Here is an 18,632-nt window from a genome sequence, read left to right as displayed (position 1 = left end):
AACAGGCCCATTTGCCTGGGAATTGGGAAGGCACAGTGATTTGCCAACAGATACAGGCAGGCCTTTGACCTTCAGTAGTGACCATCACCACCATATACAGAGCACTTGACATGTACCAGCCTCTGAGTGAAATGCTCAGTGCTTGGTAATCTCACTTCATCCCACAAAGACCCTGCTTGGTAACTTTTCTTATTCTCCTTTTACAAATAAGGGAACTAAGGTTCAGAAAGATAAAGCAACTTGATTTAGTCAGTCATGTAGAAAGTGCTGAGGGAGAAATCTGATCAAAGTCTGTCTATTAATTCCCAGAAAACCTGATGTTGGCTTTAAATAAAGTTCCAGAATCTTTGCAGCATTGAAAGTGATTTAGTTTTTCACTAAACACAATGAAGAGATCCCAAGAAGTGGTAGCCCCCCCAACCCAAGAGAATTTTCAGAGCTCCTCTATGCTCCCTCTCTTCATTGCTGCCACCTACTGATCTGCAGATCGTACCACTTCTGATCAAACAGAGCTTGATTTCTCTCTGAATTCATGCTCCCCAATCTCAACACGGCCAGCCTCGCCTGGAAGTCCTACTCCATTCCATTGGTTTACTCCCTCTTCCATTCTTCCCAAGACAATTTCAAACCTTCTTGGCTTAAAGCTCCTCTACTAAAACTTCTCTCCCCCTCAGCCTCCCTCCAACATGGCCTTATGACCCACTTTGCTGAGAAAATGGAAGCCCTTCTTGCTTCCACTATAAAATGCCCCAAGCTATACCCCTCCCATACTTCTTCCTTCTGACTCTCTCCTCCTGGGGTTAATTTTCCCCTGGGCTTTGGATCAACCCTCTTTCCCCCTTCAGTTACTTATTATCTCTTATTTTTAGTATATTCAGTTTATGTCTCTATCAACTGGTTTCCCCTCAACTTTTTTTTATTGTGGTAAAATACACATAACATAAAATGTGCTATTTTCACCATTTTTAAGTGCATGGCTCAGTGGTATTAAGTGCATTTACACTGTTGTGCAGCCATCACTATGACCCATCCCCAGAACTTTTTCATTTTCCCAAACTGAAATTCTGTGCCCATTAAACGATAATTCTCCCCTCCCTTCAGGCCCTGGAAACCACCATTCTACTTTCTGTCCCTACAAATTAACAACTTCGTTTATCTCATATAAGTGGAATCATACAATATTTGCACGTTTGAGTATGTTTAAAAGTCAATTCCCATTGACTTGGTAATCTTGAAACCACCATTCTACTTTCTGTCCCTACAAATTAACAACTTCGTTTATCTCATATAAGTGGAATCATACAATATTTGCACTTTTGAGCATGTTTAAAAGTCAATGGGAATTGACTTTTAAACATACTCAATTCTCTCCATTGACTTTTAAACATTAGTCAGTCATGTAGAAAGTGCTGAGGGAGAAATCAAAAGTCAATTCCCATTGACTTTTAAACGTACTCAATTCTCTCCAATCTAAAAACCGAAAAGAATAAAATCTGGCCCTGGAACCTTCAACTCTCTATTGCAATTGCTCTATTTCTCTCTTGCTCTCCAGAGCCAGACTTCTTAAAAGAACTGTCCACATTTTCCTTCCCCAGTCACTCCTCCATACGTTCCAATCTGGCCTTTGGCTTCAGCACTCTCCCAAATAGCTGTTGTCAAGGTCACCAGTGGCCTCTATCTTGTTGAAGAGAAAAAAATTATTTTCAATCTTCATCTCAATTGGCCCCTTAGCAGCATCCACTGTCTTCGCTACCTAAAGACCCTGCATAGGACTTCTCCCCTCTTCTCTCTGCACTCTCTCCCTAGTGTTCTCATTTGGCCCCACTGTTTCATTGCCACACAGATATAGACAATTCACAAATTCTTATCTCCAGCTCAGACTTTCCATGGAACTCCAGTGTCATTTGCCTCAAGATCCCTACTTGACATCTCTTCACAGATATCTAAAGGCAGCTCAGATCAACTGTATCCATAATCATATTTTTGATCTCTACCCTCTTAGCTGACCCTAGCCCTCACAACCCAAAACACCTTCAAGTACTTCCAGTCTCAGTGACTTATAGCCAGCCAGTTACTCAAGCCAGAAACCCAGTTACACCTGTGGCCTCTCTTCCTTCACCTCCCACATCCAATCCCAAACTAAATCCCAAACTAAAACCTGTTGACTACACTTACCAAATAGCTCCAAAATCCAGTCCTTTCTCACATACATCTTCATTTCTATTCTGGTGCAACTAACACCATTTCTAATCCAAGCCCTGCAAAAGCCTCCAAACTGTGTCTCTCCGTCCAGTGCAGGGCTTCTGATCACATGGAAGCCAGGGATGTTTACAAAATGCAAATTTGGTTATGCCACAAAGAAGAAAACTAAATGCAGCCCCATGGCTTGGCTCCTTCTTGCCTTCAGCCTCATCTCTCACCACACGTACCCCTACATACACTTATCTCTTCCTCGGCCCTTGTACTCCTGCTCCCTTCCACACGTGACCTTACCTATGCTTTGCCTCTTCTTAAAAAGCTCATCTCACTCTTCTTGTTTTCTCCTTCTCTTTCTACACAGCTGAGCATTACCTCGTTGCTTTTTTCTGACTTCCCTCCCTAAGGAAAATTTCCCTTATGGGCTCTGGTGCCACCTTGGCCCTCCCCTTTGTAGTTCGCTGTTGAAACTTTAAATTTCTTTGTATGATTATTTGATTGTATCTGTTAGCAACACAAGAATAGGACCAAGTTTGTTTTGCTTATTATTGTATCCTCACACTCATCTCAGTGTCTGCACTTTTACATATTAGAGTAGCTAATGTTTACTGACGTATGTGCCAGGTACCTAGTGCTTGGCATGGATTTTCTCACTTATTCCTCAAAACGACCCTATCCACACATAAGAAATTTTACCTGAGAGTTCATCAGGCGAATGGTGGTTTTCGTTCCCACATCCTGTTGGAAGTCAGCTGTGGGTGCCCCATTAAACCTTAGGACTGCGTCATGATTATCTATAAACCACAAGGAAAAAGAAAAGAGGTGGTGAGTACCAGCAATATGCAGAAAGAAAGGTGTGGAGGAAGAAGCAAAAGAAAAGGGAGGGGCAAGAAAATAATACTTTCCAATTTTTATCCCATTGTAGTATTCAAGAAGAAATTATCATATTTGTATGGTACAATCAGGTAAAGTTTATAGACAGATAACCACCCGTCTGTCCGGCCTCTATAAGGGCTAAAGAGGTTCATATAGCGCCATTCTCAAAATCCATTCAATAACATCAGTATGCCCAGCGATAGTAGAAAAGTGAACAGGGCCAGTGGAATCGCTATTCCAGTTACAAAAGGAGCAAAACCAAATACTGTCTTGGTATTACCAGTAGGCCATACTTCTATCCCTGTCAGAAAAATGAAGACACTCCCATAAGCTTGCTCTAACCCACAAGTGCAAAGCATCCCATAGAACTATGAAAATTATGCAGCGCTCAGCAAATGCGAGGGATTCATGAGACCACCTCCTAACTGTTCCATTTAGGAACCTGAAGCCCAGGAAGGGTCACAAACCTGGTGGTGGCAGAAATGGGACAGAAGGTCACAGAGCTAAACTAAACCCCCATATTTTTCATTTAAAAATAAAAAAAGCTCTTTGTTAGAAACAATATCCTAAATCCAGCCAAGATCAAACAGAACATCTTAAACTTCTCACGTCCTGGTTCTAGCTCCCTATCCTCACAGCTATTTAAGCAGAGTTTAGAAGACTTGTAGATATTGGCCAGCAATTTGATGGGGAAGGGAACTGATAGCTTTTAAGATCCATCCCAGCCCTAAGCCTCTGTGATCCTATGAGAGTTTATCCCAACCTTACTTGACCAAGCAAGTTTACGGTTCACCACTGAAATCTGCACAGATATGGAGGTCGGCCCAGTCCTCCGTGGACCTCTTTCTCTCTGTGTGGGTTTATTTTGGGTAGTTCTTCATCCACAAAGGTGGCTTCAGCAGAAAGAAGGAGGAGGAGGGAGGTGGGCATTTGGCTCAATACAAGATGATCTGAACGGAGAATGAATACCCACAAAATTAAGGGATGAAAGCCTCCCTCTTGGTTTCAGTTCTAACATACGTACTAAACCTCAAGAATCTAGACATCTCATTCACAAAAACAACCCTATATTCAATCCTAGGACAAAATCTTATCAAAAATGTTTGAAAGTTGCAAGACATGTGCATAGTCCAAACTTTATCAGCTTACAGGGCAGGTACACTGAACTGCAAATAAGGTTTTAAGTACATCTTTCACAACTCAGATTGCAACAAATTTTGTCAGAATCAGTCATTGATTTCGAAAGTGATCAATAATAATCACACTAGAAATGCAGATCCTTCTAAACTCTCTGATTAATAAATTGAGCTATGTTACAAAGACCCTACAGGATCTCCTTCGGATAGAGTGATGATTCAAAGAATGCCTCTGAGCTGAGACCCAAAGAGTGACTGGGCATGGGAAGGGCCCAGGGAAGTATATTTCAGCCAAAGGACACAACAGTGTCAAGACCACAAGGAGAGAGTAAAGACTTAGCTGGAGACAAGTGAGAAGAAGAATAAAAGATGCAGTTAAAGAAGTTGGCAGGAACCAGATTACACAGGCTGTGGAAGCCAGGTATAAAGTTTGGATTTAATTCTAAGAAAAAAAAAAAAATCAATCATAGAAGAAAGTTTTAAAACAGGCCACTAAATTGGGCTCATGAAGAAAGGAGATAGGATCCTTGTTTACCAAACCACCCTTTGCCGTTAAAGGCTTAAAAGCTTTCAAACTCAAATAGGCCTCAAGGAAATCACAAGGTGAAACCCACAGCTGCCAGGATCTCAGCAAACAAACCTTGTTGTAGAAAACAGGGCCCCGCTCTCCTTTAACTTAGAATTAGAGAACAGAAAAAGACGCAAGTTAGGAAAGTAAGAAATAACGTACCACTATATATGCACATGACACAACTGCATGCCTAGAAGATTCAACAGATTCAACTCATTAGTAAATTTGTGAACACATCAAAATCCACTGCCTCCAGGTATAGTAACTCTAAATCGCTAGAAATTATAATGAAAGAAATTTTATCACAATTTGAACCATACATTTTTTATATTTTCAAATTAGCATAATAAATCATATAATCATTTGTGGAAGACTACATTCTGATTCTAGTTAGTAAAACTAAATATATAGGTTAGGGTTGCCAAACTATGGCCCACAGGCCGAATTTGACCTGTCCTCGGTTTCTGAAAAGTTTTACTGGAACACGACCAGGCCCATTAATTTCCTACTGCCTGTGGCTGCTCTTACATCATAAACAGAGAAGTTGAGTAGTTGTGAGAGACACTGTAGGGTTTCAAAACCAAAAATATTTACTCTCTGGCCCTTTACCAGAAAGGTTTGCTGGACCTTGACATAAACAGTCATCTTTCTGACCTCCACAATCTAAGGGTGTCTTCTCAGTCCTCACTCTGCCCAAGAGATCCACTTGCCCAAACTCCATCCCCCTTTGCCTTTCATCACATGGTCCCCTCCTGGTTCTCCTCCAGCCCTTCTCACTGGCCTTTCTGAATTTTTTTGCTTGTCTCTGTTCTTTAAATGTAAACTTTTCTCTAGGTTTTCTCATCAGCCCTTTTCTGGACTACAACTATCACCTCAACACAAGTAACTACTAAATCTGATCTGCCACTCTGACCCTTCTCTAGAAGCAAACTGCATAGATATCCATCCAGGGAAATCGGCAAATACTTCAGATGCAGAGTATCCCAGACAGAACCTGTTCTCTCCAGAGCATGCTCTCGGGTGATATGCTATAGCTGGCTCCCAAGCTAGAAATTCTGGCTCCTGACTCTCAATCAAGGTCATTTCCAGTTAGACACCAAGCTCTGTGTCCTCTATCTCATGATGGTTCTCAAATCAGACCTGTTTTTTTCCACCACCACCACCTCTGCTCAGACAGTGCTGGGCCATCTCAGCTAGATGTGGCTATAGTCCCTGATAAAAGAGAGATGATATAGCAGTCTCATTAGAGAAGGACTCAGAGAACTGATAAATTTCTCCAAAATGCACAGAATCTCATCACTCTTGCTCAAAAGCCTTCTAGGGCCCACCATGGCCAAAAAAATGAAACCCAAAGTTCTTATCGTGACCGTCAACATTCTCTAAGAGCTGAGCCCTTGGCCACCTTCCTGATCTCATTCGTCAGCCCTCTGTACCCCATGAGAACACACATCCCAGGATTATTCATGATGCCAAACCACTCTGTACTGTTTCCCATGCAGCCTTTGCCCCTTGCTTTTGCCTCAACTCAGAATGCTCTTCTCCTTTCCTCTAGGAGAGCAAGTTAGCAAGAATATCAAGGGATTTTTTTTTTAACCTGATAAGGGATACATCTTAACAAACACTATGAGGCACAAGAGCAGAAAGGCTAAGTATGGGACCTTTGAGTCAATGACCAGGTTTGAAGGCTCAGTCTGCTGTTCACCAGTTGTGTAACCTCTTTAAGCCTCAATATTTGGCTCATCAAATAGGAACAATAATAATACCTACCTCCCAGGAATGCTAGGAGGATGAAAAGAGCAAGCAAGTCATGTTAGGCACACAGCAGGTACAAAATAAACATCACTTTTATTAATTACAACTAATTTAAAAATATGCTATTGTCTGAAATGAAAACTCAAACAAATCTAAGATAGTTTACATGTATCAAAATATGTATCAAAAATAATCGAAAGTGACTGAGTCTACCATTGGTTGGTCTGTGGGACTGTTGGTGACACAGTACATCATCCAACATCTCTGGGAAACGATTTTGCAATGGACAAAGATATAGCCATAAGTTATCTACTTTCTCTTCTAGCCCCATTACTGAGAATATTTCTCCTTGCAAGTGCAAGAGTAGTCATTTATCTACACCAAAACTTTGTCAGCAGCACTATTGGTGAGAGCAAACAATTGAAACCATCTGATGTGTTCAATAGTTGAGGATAGGCTGCACAAAGCGCAGGTATAGTGGGAAGACTATGGGCCCAGCGTGCTACCTGATACTCGCAGGTCTTTAAATAAAGGCCTTTCTTTTCCTTTCCCTCTTTACAGTCTATATAAAGACTATATGTAGCCTTTATACGTTCCTGTTAAGTATTGTTGATGAATCCATGAATGAATAAAAGAATAAATGAAGGAATTCCTTAAAATATTTGTTAGACCAAATGCCCAGAGGAAATATCTTATAAAAGGTAGAGCATTTGAAGACTAATGTGCAATTTTTGTTATATCTTAGGATTAAAGTCTTTCCATGAAAATACATATTTAAAATTAGAACTGCAGTCTACAGAAAAAAAGATTATTTTAATTAATGTTTACTTAAATCACTAAACTTTTATAAAGTGCATAAAAATAAAGATTATAGTTCCAATTTATAGAAGTATCAGGCTCTACCTTAAACTATACCACAGTCCCAGCCAAGCAGACAATGATAACTTGACATGAAGAAGAGAATCAGCTAACACCTGGAATATTCTAAACATTACCATTGTAAACAAAAGGAAGAAGAAAGAAAGAAACGTACTTCCATTATGGATGAACGAAAACCATTCACATGTAGTTTCTAGAAAACAAAGTCCTAAAGAAACCAAAAAAGCCAAAGTAGGGAGAGGTGGGGCTGGTTATCTTGGCAGCTTTTATTGGTAAGTGCTGCTTACTTGAGGAGGTACAAAATGTGATCTCACCACTTCTTTCTGGTCTAGAGATTCAAATCTGATTCTACTTTTCTACTTTTGAGAGCCTGTGCTTGGTTTCAGACTATTTTTCCTGGCAGTCATATGCAAGAAATAAAAAAAGGAGACATATGACCTCACCTGCTCCAGTACCTTCCAGAGCCTGACAGAGAGCAAGGCTTCCTGTATTTTGCTTTCTTTAGGCTGATTCATTTCATAATAATGGAAAATACATTCTCTCAAAATAGGAGCAGTAAAGAGTATTAAGCAAACCTGTAATTCTGTGCTGTACCCATGTTTAAAAGAACGGATAGGATTTCTATCCTTATTAACTATAAAGGATTTCAAGAAAACCAAGTTGATACATTCCGACCAGTGATTTTTTTAACCTTTTTGGGTCACGAACCCCTCTGAGAATCAACTGAAAGCTATGGACTTTCACTCTGAAAAAATGCACTGACTTACACACATACACACATCATACACACCTAATCACAGATATTTCAGCATGCAATTTTAGGAATTCATGAACTCCTGAAGGTGGTTCACAGTACTGATATTCAGAATTTCTGTTCTAATTCATTATTTTCAAACAGGAAAGCTGAAAATTACCCAGGTAGCTGAGGTCAGAAGAGGTAACTTGCGAATTTCAGGAACTGAAGGTACAATAGAGATCTGTGCTTTATGTTTCAATGTCAATTACAGTGTTTTGCTGATTTGTATCAGTAGAACTTTTCAAATGAAATCTTCAGTAGAATACCAATATTTAAAACAAATAAAAATAAAGCTATTCTAATTGATAAAGATCCTGGGAGACCGGATCCCTACCCTTTTAGCTGGCCTCATGGCACCTCTGGCTCACAATCGAAAAACACTGACCTGGGCCTGCTCTGCTAGTCCACAGAGATATTCCACAGTCTCTAGTGCTGCCTGTATGCCCAGCCTCCAAATGATTTTTTGGTTCAGATAATAATCTTAACACCCCAGAACCCACCTATTTCTTGGCCCAGTTGAGAGGACTTCAGAGATCCTGCTGACGAGACAACGGCACACCTGCCCCATGGCCCAGCCTTGGTCCTAATTTTCTCCTTGGGCAGGTAACCCTCCCATTCAGAGGTGTTGAAGGGAAAATCTGTGGCCTCTACCATGGATACATTTACTTGGTCCCGGAGGTGGCAGAGCAGGGCCTCTGCACTGAACTTGACACCAGGCCCTGGTCCCTTGTAGGACACTTTGTACTTGTTCATGCTCAGATAATTCTTCCAGATCTTCTTCAGCCTGGGGATAAGGTTTTTGGAAGAGCTGTCCTTGTTCCACACCTGGAAGAAGGGTTCCAGCTTGGTCTTGACTCGTTCCTTGGGACTGCTGAGGGCCTGGCTATTCCTGTGCAGATCCTGGGTTCTGCTTGAAGGTGCAGGCTGGGAACCAAACCCTATGGACAGTTTTTCCAAACTCCTCACCACCTTGGTTTCCAATTTAAGGGTATTGTAGTAACTCCCTTTCTTCTTTTCCTTCCATATACAAATGACTGCAAACAGGAGAAAGGCTAACACGCAGCAGCTGAATTTTTTTTTCAGGTTGGTGTGAATCATAATGAAAGATTCATTCAAGGAAGCCACTCTGTTCTGAGCAGAAAAACAAGCCTAAAAAAAAGTAAGACAGGCAAAAAATGATATAAAGAAAATATGCAAGTATAATTGGGAAGAGGCAGGGTGATGGGCGGAGCAATGGGTTTAAAGTGATGAGATTTGATCTCCAGTTCAAGTCTACCATTCACAGTTCTGCACCTCTTTAAAAAAAAAAAAAAATCACCCTTAGTTTGGGCTTTGAACATAGAAAGCTGTCCTCAGACACTCTCTTCTTCTCTGTGTTCCCCACTATTCCTTTTTATACTCTGAATCTTAGTTTCCTCTTGTCTTGGTCTAGCTCAACTGCACTCTGAGTTTTTTGAGATCAGGCATCACATCTCACACATAATTCAGTTCCTAGGACCTATCTGTTAAATGAAGGCAAGTATGTTTGAAAAACTAGAAGAAAAGGAAAAGCAGGCTAACTGGTCTACCTCCTAAGACCCCCCCACCCCGCAAAACTCGCTAAAATCCTAAGGGGCCCAGTATCCTTTTAAAGTTGCCAGAAAGAGACCTCTCGCCATAGACAATGCCATAGCTTTGTGATGCATCTCTCTAAGGCTGTGGTATCGGACTCCTACGTGAGAAAAAGAGCAAGGGTGAGTTTCACAACATAACATTTAGTTTTATGGAGTTTTATGTAAGAGTGCTATCAAGCAACAGGAAGATGAGTTATTTTACAGTCAAGGATAGCAAATCTTGATAAGATATTAGACAAGTGACCAATTCAGGAAATGAAAACAAAGATACCTTAAGCACACAGATATTTATTTCATTTAATGTCACCATAAACCAGGGCGCTGTGCTGTACAGCAAGTACCATGTATATGACAGTCTAATATAAAGGGTGTCTCCTGGGCTGTGCAGAAATGCCCTGACCATCACTAGCCATTTATAATCTCCATTTTATAGACTAGACACGTGAGGCTCTGAGTAGTTAAAAGAAGTTCTGAGCTGAGTAAATGATATCATTGAGGTTCCAGTCCAAGTGCACTAAATTCCATAGTCCATGTCTTTCTTACTGCATCCTGTACAGAAGTGTTGAAAGTTCTGGCAAATAAATTTTACAAAGCAAACAGAGCCTGAATAGTTCCCCTTATGTCAGGGTAAAGATCTATTTCTTTTTCCCAGAATGTATTGTGTACCTGAATGGGAAATGAAAGCAGTTTGAATTCAAACAATGTCTGTATTTTTTAAAAAACATGAAATTATTTCCTAAATAACTGGGTTTATTTGCTGTAATGAGTCTAAGCAATCACCCCATTGGGAGTCTACAGTCCCCTCCCATGGAGCCCGCTCCTATAGATATCAGGTAAATGGTGATAAGAGTACTGGACAGGGTATTCATGAAACCTGGGTTCTCATCCCCATTTTTGGTGACTTTAGGCAAGCCTTTTAACCTCTCTGTACCTAAGTTTCTGCAGAGTAATCATCTCTTCCTTACCTAATTCACAGAGTGATAGGAGGACCAAACGGGATGGTGTTATCAGGCCTTGAATGAGGTAAATGTAAGGGCACAGGAGGTGCTATATACTATATATGTAGATACTTTACTAACAATATCTCATTTAATTTTTACTAAAACACTATGGGATAGATATTATTGGATAGATATGGGATAAATACCCCCGTTTGAGGAAATGAAGAAATTGGCTTTAGTAGGGTTACAGGGCTTCTCCAAAGTCAATAGCTAATCAGTGCTGGAATCAGTATTCCAACTCAGGTCTCTCTGACTCTCAAAGTTCATGGTCTTTTCACTAAAAGGACAGGCATCTGTGATAAAGAACAGTAAAACGTCAGTGTTGACCAAACAGGACTCAGAAATCATAGTCAATAGAGAGACAGCTCAGTCACCAGACAGTCACAGAAGGACCACCTCACTCACCATGAGAGCCACAGCAGCCATTACCTAGGGGGCGGTTTACCACTCATTTATGAGACCCAGTATAAGCCTGTGAAATAAGTAGGGCAAATTTTATTACCTACACTTATAGCTGAAAAAACTCAGGTTTTATAAATGTTAATCGTTTTCAAAGTTGCATCAGCGATTTGGAAACGATGGAACTGGGACTTAACTTGTATGTGGATGAGTGAAATGAAATAGGAGGTAGGGAGGTGAGACCTGATTCATTGTCTAAAGAGCTGAGGCTCAGAAGGAGCTGGTGCTTTCCAAGATTGAGTTTCCCAGGGAAGAAGAGCTCAGCCTAACAGCCAGGCACAACACAGTCCTGAAACTTTAAGATAGCCTCAGCCTAAGGCCCTGGGCCCCATCGCAACCTCGGGACACTCATCTGAATCCTCACATCAGGGCCTCTGACTCTCTTGGACATCACCCTCTAATGATGCCCCAAGTCCACCAGCTGGCTGGAGCTTCTGGTCATAGGCACTTAGAGCTTCATGAAAGGGTCTTGAAGCTGCTCTAAAGAGAAAGGGACTGAAGAAGTTTCATCTAAGCAGCCCAAACTGAAAGAAAGGACTAGCAAATTTTCCTCTCCAAATTTTTGGGAAAACACACCAAGCTTTGAATGTTCTCATCGCACCCTGGACTGACTTCTTAAGCTTCTAGGCTTTTGCACTGTTGCAATCTCTCCCTCAGTCCACTTGCCTGGCAATCAGACAGCATGATCTTTCTGCTTCTGACCACCTCTGGAGCCCACCTCTCTTCAGCACTATTCTTGCTCGTGCTGTTCACACTCAGTGTTTGGCAATGTTCGCTTTTCACACTGACCCTTGCCAAATAGAAACTCCTCCTGGCTTATTTCTGAAACCCCAGTGCCCAGCACAGTGCCTAGAAAAAAGCGAGCATTCAATAAAGGATTATTAAACGAATGGGACTGTATCAATGAATCCTTCCACTGCACCAGACTTCTAGAAGAATACGATAACAACTCACATTATCACCTGAAGAGAACAAGTCAACACTGAATCCACAGAAAGAAAATACCAGCCAAAGTAAGGCTCCCATCTCGGTCTACTCATCACTACATGTGCAGCCCCAAATGCAGGGCTTGGCACATAGTGGGGCTCGAAAAGGTGGACTGATTTACAAAGTAACTTCAAATCTGACATTGACAGTGTATAGAAATTGGCAAACCACCTATCCCCAGCCCTCACTGAATGAACTTTAAAAAGTCCACAAAGGAAACAGCAAAGCTACAGCCAGACATTGAGACCCAGTGACTCCTTGCCAGCACAGCAAATGCAGGGCTTGGCACATAGTGGGGCTCGAAAAGGTGGACTGATTTACAAAGTAACTTCAAATCTGACATTGACAGTGTATAGAAATTGGCAAACCACCTATCCCCAGCCCTCACTGAATGAACTTTAAAAAGTCCACAAAGGAAACAGCAAAGCTACAGCCAGACATCGAGACCCAGTGACTCCTTGCCAGCACATGCCACCACGCCATTTTTAACTTAGGAATATACCCCTTTGCTGCCTCCAGAGCCCACACCTCCAGGTGTTTCCTACCTGCTTCTGGCTAATCCACCTGGGGCTACAGGCCCTCTAGGTCCTCAGGATCCAGCACTATTCTCCATGGGAGGATCTTTGCTTTATTGGGTCTGGAGGCCAGGGCTCATCTTTCTCAGGATGATGAAAAAACATCTGCAAAGGAAGACAATAACAGAGGACTTATGAGCTGTTTTCCTACAGGGGCAACGTTAAAAATTAACAAGATAGAAAGGCACCTCTGCTAGTCTCCACTGTGGGCCCTGGCCCAGGCTATGGCTCAATCCAGGAAGCCCGAGAGCTCAGATGAAGAGAGACAAGAGACTATTACAAGTGCAGTGACTCAGCCACCAAAAGCACAACCAGCCTAGAAATAGATTGATACTAGATAAGATAAGAAAGATAAAGATAAGATACTAGATAAGATTAGAAAGATAAAGTAGGTATCACACATCAATCTGGGAAGAAAGAATTGTTTAGTCACAGGTTAGGGATATACAAACAGCAATTAGAGGGAGAGAGGAGTCAGTTCATCCCAAAATAATCTACACAGATTTCTAAAAAATTATTTATTATCAAAAAATATTTAATGATTAAATAATCAGTATGATGACTGAAAAAAGTAGGCTATAAACTATATATAATATACTATCTAAATACAAAAAAAAAACCATTTTTTTAAAATGTGTATGTGAGGAAGAGAAAGGATTAAAAAAAATACACCCTGGTTGGTAGAGTGTTTTCACTTTTTGTAATTTTTTGTGTATTCTAAAATTTCTAAATTGTACATGCATTACTCTTGGACTTGGAAAAATATAATAAAAATATAATTTTTAAAAGATAAAATCATAATTCTCTATTTGTCAGCTCTTCTTTCTGATGGAATGTAGAAAAATAACAAGGAAAAGTTTAATAGAGCCAGTGCACGAAAATTCCAACTTCTATGCAATAAAAAATGCTGTAATAAAAAAGGAAAACAAGAGTCGAGGTATACAAAGGGTTAATACAGTAAAAGCCTCTCAAAATAAACAGGCAATCAACATGAACAGACAAATCACAAAATAGAAAATACAATTAACAAACTTATTAAGTTATGATTAATCTTTAGAGAAACTCAAAAGAGGCAACTGGAATATTAAGATATATAAGGTATATAGAATTTACATTAGCCATTTTCATTATCATTTTCAAAATGATAATACTCACTGCTGGACAGATGGTAATGAAATTGATATATTTTGAGGAAGCAATAAAAATGAATTTAACCCTTCTGGAAAGTTATCAGGCCATAAAATTAAGAGCTCATGACTATTAACCAAGTTATCATACTTCCACAAAATAAAACTAAACAAATAATTCAAAGGACAAAGAGTATACATTTCAGTTTCTTCACATGTAAAATAACTCCCTACTTTATACAGTTGTAGTGAGGACTGAAAGAGGATTAATGAGATAAAGAATGAGTTTTATAAAGCAATATGCATGTGCAAAAAGAAAAATTGTTTTCAATTTCAAAATAATTTATAATGGCAAAAAACCTAAAGTTAACAGCTAAGTTTTCATCAACAGGAAAATAATTAAATGGTATTGCATCCACCTTATAGAATGTATAATTGTGTGTGAATTTAAGTAGCAACAGGAAAGAAAATGCTTAACAAAAACAAAAAGGTGAAACAGAAAATGTTATCATTGTGAGTAAAAGTTATGCACATCCAAATATAGAGAAAAACTGTACATGGTTGAGACATGACAACTGTTGAGCAAACTGTTAAGAGATGAAGTCTCATCTTTCAGTTTGACTTCCTTTATTATTCTTATAATGTTAATTGAGTAATTAAGGCAAAACTATTGGGAACAATATTGAAAATATACTTTAACCTTGTGTATCAACTTGATATACAACATTGGACTAGCCTCGAAGCCTATCCTAGGACATGCAGCATTAACAGAACTAAGAGGAAGCCTCCGTGGTTATAAACTGGCTTCATCTCATGAACTAGGAAGAAATCTTCCCTTGAAGGCCTGGGGTTCAAGCTGGGGGAATCCCAGTTTTTCATAACCAGGAGGAATGCAGGCAGGCTGTGGGCATGCTTGACGGGGCAAAAGTGAGAGGTGCCATTCTGTCCTGTCCTTTGTCAAAAAATTCAAGATTTCCCTTATGAATTCAGAGAACTGGCTCCTGGCGGCCTTCTGGTAGAGTCAGAAAATGTCTCTGATAGCTGTTCCTCTTTTCATGTCACGTAAGTTTTCTTTGTGGCACGAGAGTTTGTAACTATGCTTGCATTCATATTATTATCTGGTTACCTTCTGTCTCCTTCTACTAAAAATGTAAATTCCAAAAGTAAGAACCTCATCAGCCTTCTTCGCTATTATCATCCATGCCCAAATGAGTGTTTGGCACATAGTAGGCACTCAATAACAATTTGCTGAATGAATGAATGAGGAGATTCTTTGTGGCACGAGAGTTTGTAACTATGCTTGCATTCATATTATTATCTGGTTACCTTCTGTCTCCTTCTACTAAAAATGTAAATTCCAAAAGTAAGAACCTCATCAGCCTTCTTCGCTATTATCATCCATGCCCAAATGAGTGTTTGGCACATAGTAGGCACTCAATAACAATTTGCTGAATGAATGAATGAATGAGGAGGGGTTGCCAGCTTTTAAGAGGTCTATGCTTCCTCAGGTATCATTGATGGAAAAGGTTCTTTCTAGGCAGCTTCCCAGGGAACACTGTGGGCAGTCTCCTGCCCTTTGGCAGGTATCATTGATGGAAAAGGTTCTTTCTAGGCAGTCTCCTGCCCTTTGAATGATGCCTCTTGTTTGTGAATGCTGGTTTGCTGCCATTCCCTCAATGTGTGAGCTGCTGGGACATGAAACTTTTGTCTAGGTTCAGCGCACAGACATCAGAGGAGTGTAGCAAACCCAGATCTTCACATCAACTGCATCTGCTTAGAACAAGTGGCCCTCTAAGAAGATAAACATCACTCCTCTCTCTTGGTTTCCAAAGATCAACCAGTTAAAACAAAAGCAGTGCAACTGTCAGTCTCATCATCTATTGTAGGTGATGAGAGCCTTCCAAAATAGTCACTGCTGCTCATGAGATACCACTGCTACAGAAGTGGTAACAGAATCTTCAACTTTCCGGGTGAGAGACTGAGCAATCATAACAGTAAAAGCTACCATTTATTTAGTACTAGCTAAGTGCTAAGCACTGACTATAGCTTAGAAATTAAGATTAAGAGCTCTACTTTTAGAGTGATCTGAGCTAGAATTCAAACTTTGCCTCTCACCGGTTACATGACCTTGGGTCAGTTACTCAACTTTCTAACACTGTTTCTTTATCTGTAAAATGTAGCTAATAAAAACTGAGCCTAACTCATAGTATTATTTAAATAATCAAGGAAGAATATGCCCAAAAGGACTGCAATAGGACCTGTGACAAATATACATCACTTCTCACCAACCTCTACTCTGTGGATACCATTACTATTCCCATTTTACAAATGAGGAAACTGAGAAATGGAAGATGAGTAATTTACCCAGAGTGACTCAACTGTTGCACTCCACATGTCCCATGCTCTTTCATGCCTTTGTAGCCCTGCATGTAAAGTTCCTTTGGTGTGAAATGTCCTTTCCTACCCTGTTCATATGAGAGCACACCCACTCAATCTCCCACACCAGCGCAAGTATCACCTGGACTCTGAAGCCTTTCTTGACCCCACAGAGATTGACACAACTCTACTCTGACTCTTCTGACTCTCACCAGCCTACGTGACGTTTATAGGTCTGCCCAATTAGACTGAGAGCTCCTTTAAAATTTATTTCTGGACCCTCACATCTAGCCATGCTCTTCACTTCCACCTAGGTCCTTAAATGTTTTAGCTTCTGGCTCACTATAATTCTCTCCAACACTATTTCTGTCATAACTCCTGGTGACATTAACGTCTACCTACAGAAACACTCTAGTTCTCAGTTCTTTGATTTCCTCTCAGTTCTTTGATCTCTTCTCCTCCAAGGATTGTGACCTTAGCCGCTAACTCCCAAGGTCATATCTCTGATCTTGTCATGTTCAAAAATATACCCACTCCAAAGTCTTGATTCCAGTCATATCCTCTCTAATCACCACTCTTGTCTTTGCAGTTGAGACAACTAGTACCCAACTCTAACAATCTTCTGTGGTTGATTCTTCCACCTTCTCACTGTCTCCCTTCCTTTATATCCTCCCTTCCCTTCCTTCCCAGCTTAAATTGTGTAGTCAATAGTTAAATTGACCTCTCTCATCACACATGGTTAGATAAATCCCAATCCTGGTTAAACCAACTCGTCCCATTCCACACCTGCAAGCATGTATCTAGAGAAAAATCACACAGCAATGTTTACTGATTTCACAAGTTCATGGTTACTAACTGCAAGTAGCTCATTAATACATCTCAGCAATCATATACTACTTTTCCAATTAATTCATCTGCGATTCTCCTAGGGGACTATCTGACTCCCCGCCTCCCCTTCCCCCCGCCCCCGAAAACTTCCCTCTTCCTCAACCTCCCGTAATGAACTTGCTACTTATTTATGGAGACAAAAAAAGCTACCAGAATAGAACTTCTACACACATGCCTTTGTACCCATATATCCATCTTACCTATATTTATGCCCAAATAATCTGTTACTAGGGATGAATCAGCTGCATCCAGCACTTGAAATATCCAACGTCTGTCCATTAGATCCTACATATTCTTGTCTACTTAAGGACATTCTTCTGGAAAATCTCTCTTTTTTCTTCTGCATCAGTATGTATCTCTCTCTCAAAGATCATGCCCATCAGCATATAAACATGATATTATTTCTCATAGCTTAAAAAAAATAACTCTCTTGATTGAGGTAGCCAAAATCTGACCCTGATCAGTCTTAGCATCAGTAATAGTGAGACACCTAGATAGTATATACTTTCTGATGTCATATGAAACACACAGCACCACCTATGGCAAATTTTTGACCAAATATTTAATCTGTGTATAATCAAACATTTATATGCAATTCCAGTTTTTGGTAAATATAGGAGAAAGAAGAAGTTAAATGATACCATAAAGAAATTTTCAACGGCATGGAGGTTCCTCAAAAAACTAAGAATTGATCTATCATATGATCCAGCAATCCCTCTACTGGGTATTTACCCCAAAGACTTGAAAACCCATATCCGAAAAGATATTTGCACACCGATGTTCATAGCAGCATTATTCACAGTGGCCAGGACATGGAAGCAACCAAAGTGTCCTACGATATATGATTGGCTAAAGAAGTTGTGGTATATATATACAATGAAATATTACTCAGCCATAAGAAGAGATGAAATACAGCCATTTGTGACAACATGGATGGAACTCGAGATATTCATGCTAAGCAAAATAAGCCAGACAGAAAAAGTTGAAAATCACATGATATCACTTATATGTGGGATAGAAACCTAAAAGCAACAAAGGAACAGGACAAACAAACAGAGACTCAGGGACATGGACAATGGACAAGTGGTTACCAGAGGGTAGGGGGTGGGGGAGGAGGGGAGAGGTAGATGGGTAGAGGGGGTCAAATATAGGCGGGTAGGGGGAGGGTGAAATGGGTAAAGGGCATCAAATATATGGTAGCTGAAGGAAATTGGACTTTGGATGGTAAACACATAATAAAATATATAGATGTCAAATTGTAATGTACACCTGAAAATTATATAATTGTATTAAACAGTGTTACCCTAATAAACTTAATTAAGAAATGAAGAAGAAGAAGAAGAAGAAGAAGAAGAAGAAGAAGAAGAAGAAGAAGAAGAAGAAGAAGAAGAAGAAGAAGA

At 40.1% G+C, this 18,632-nt stretch overlaps 1 protein-coding gene across 4 annotated transcripts in view; it reads right to left on the bottom strand.

Annotated features, from left to right (window-relative positions):
• Nucleotides 1–18,632, bottom strand: part of ST6GAL1 (ST6 beta-galactoside alpha-2,6-sialyltransferase 1) — a 108,122-nt gene that overhangs the window by 17,139 nt on the left and 72,351 nt on the right. For 3 of the 4 annotated variants that reach the window (XM_015599986.2, XM_006925824.3, XM_006925823.3), the window contains 3 exons: nucleotides 12,812–12,946; nucleotides 8,707–9,355; nucleotides 2,893–2,990 (listed from right to left, as the gene is read on the bottom strand). In XM_015599986.2, the coding sequence (XP_015455472.1) occupies nucleotides 2,893–2,990; nucleotides 8,707–9,304 (696 nt within the window). In that variant the 5' untranslated portion in view covers nucleotides 9,305–9,355; nucleotides 12,812–12,946. The remainder of the gene's footprint in view (nucleotides 1–2,892; nucleotides 2,991–8,706; nucleotides 9,356–12,811; nucleotides 12,947–18,632) is intronic. The other variant, XM_015599987.2, reaches the window with a different exon arrangement.

This window comes from Pteropus alecto, unplaced genomic scaffold (genome assembly GCF_000325575.1).
Source record: "Pteropus alecto unplaced genomic scaffold, ASM32557v1 scaffold88, whole genome shotgun sequence".
NCBI lineage: Eukaryota > Metazoa > Chordata > Mammalia > Chiroptera > Pteropodidae > Pteropus > Pteropus alecto.
This window is presented reverse-complemented; position numbering and strand designations above follow the sequence as displayed.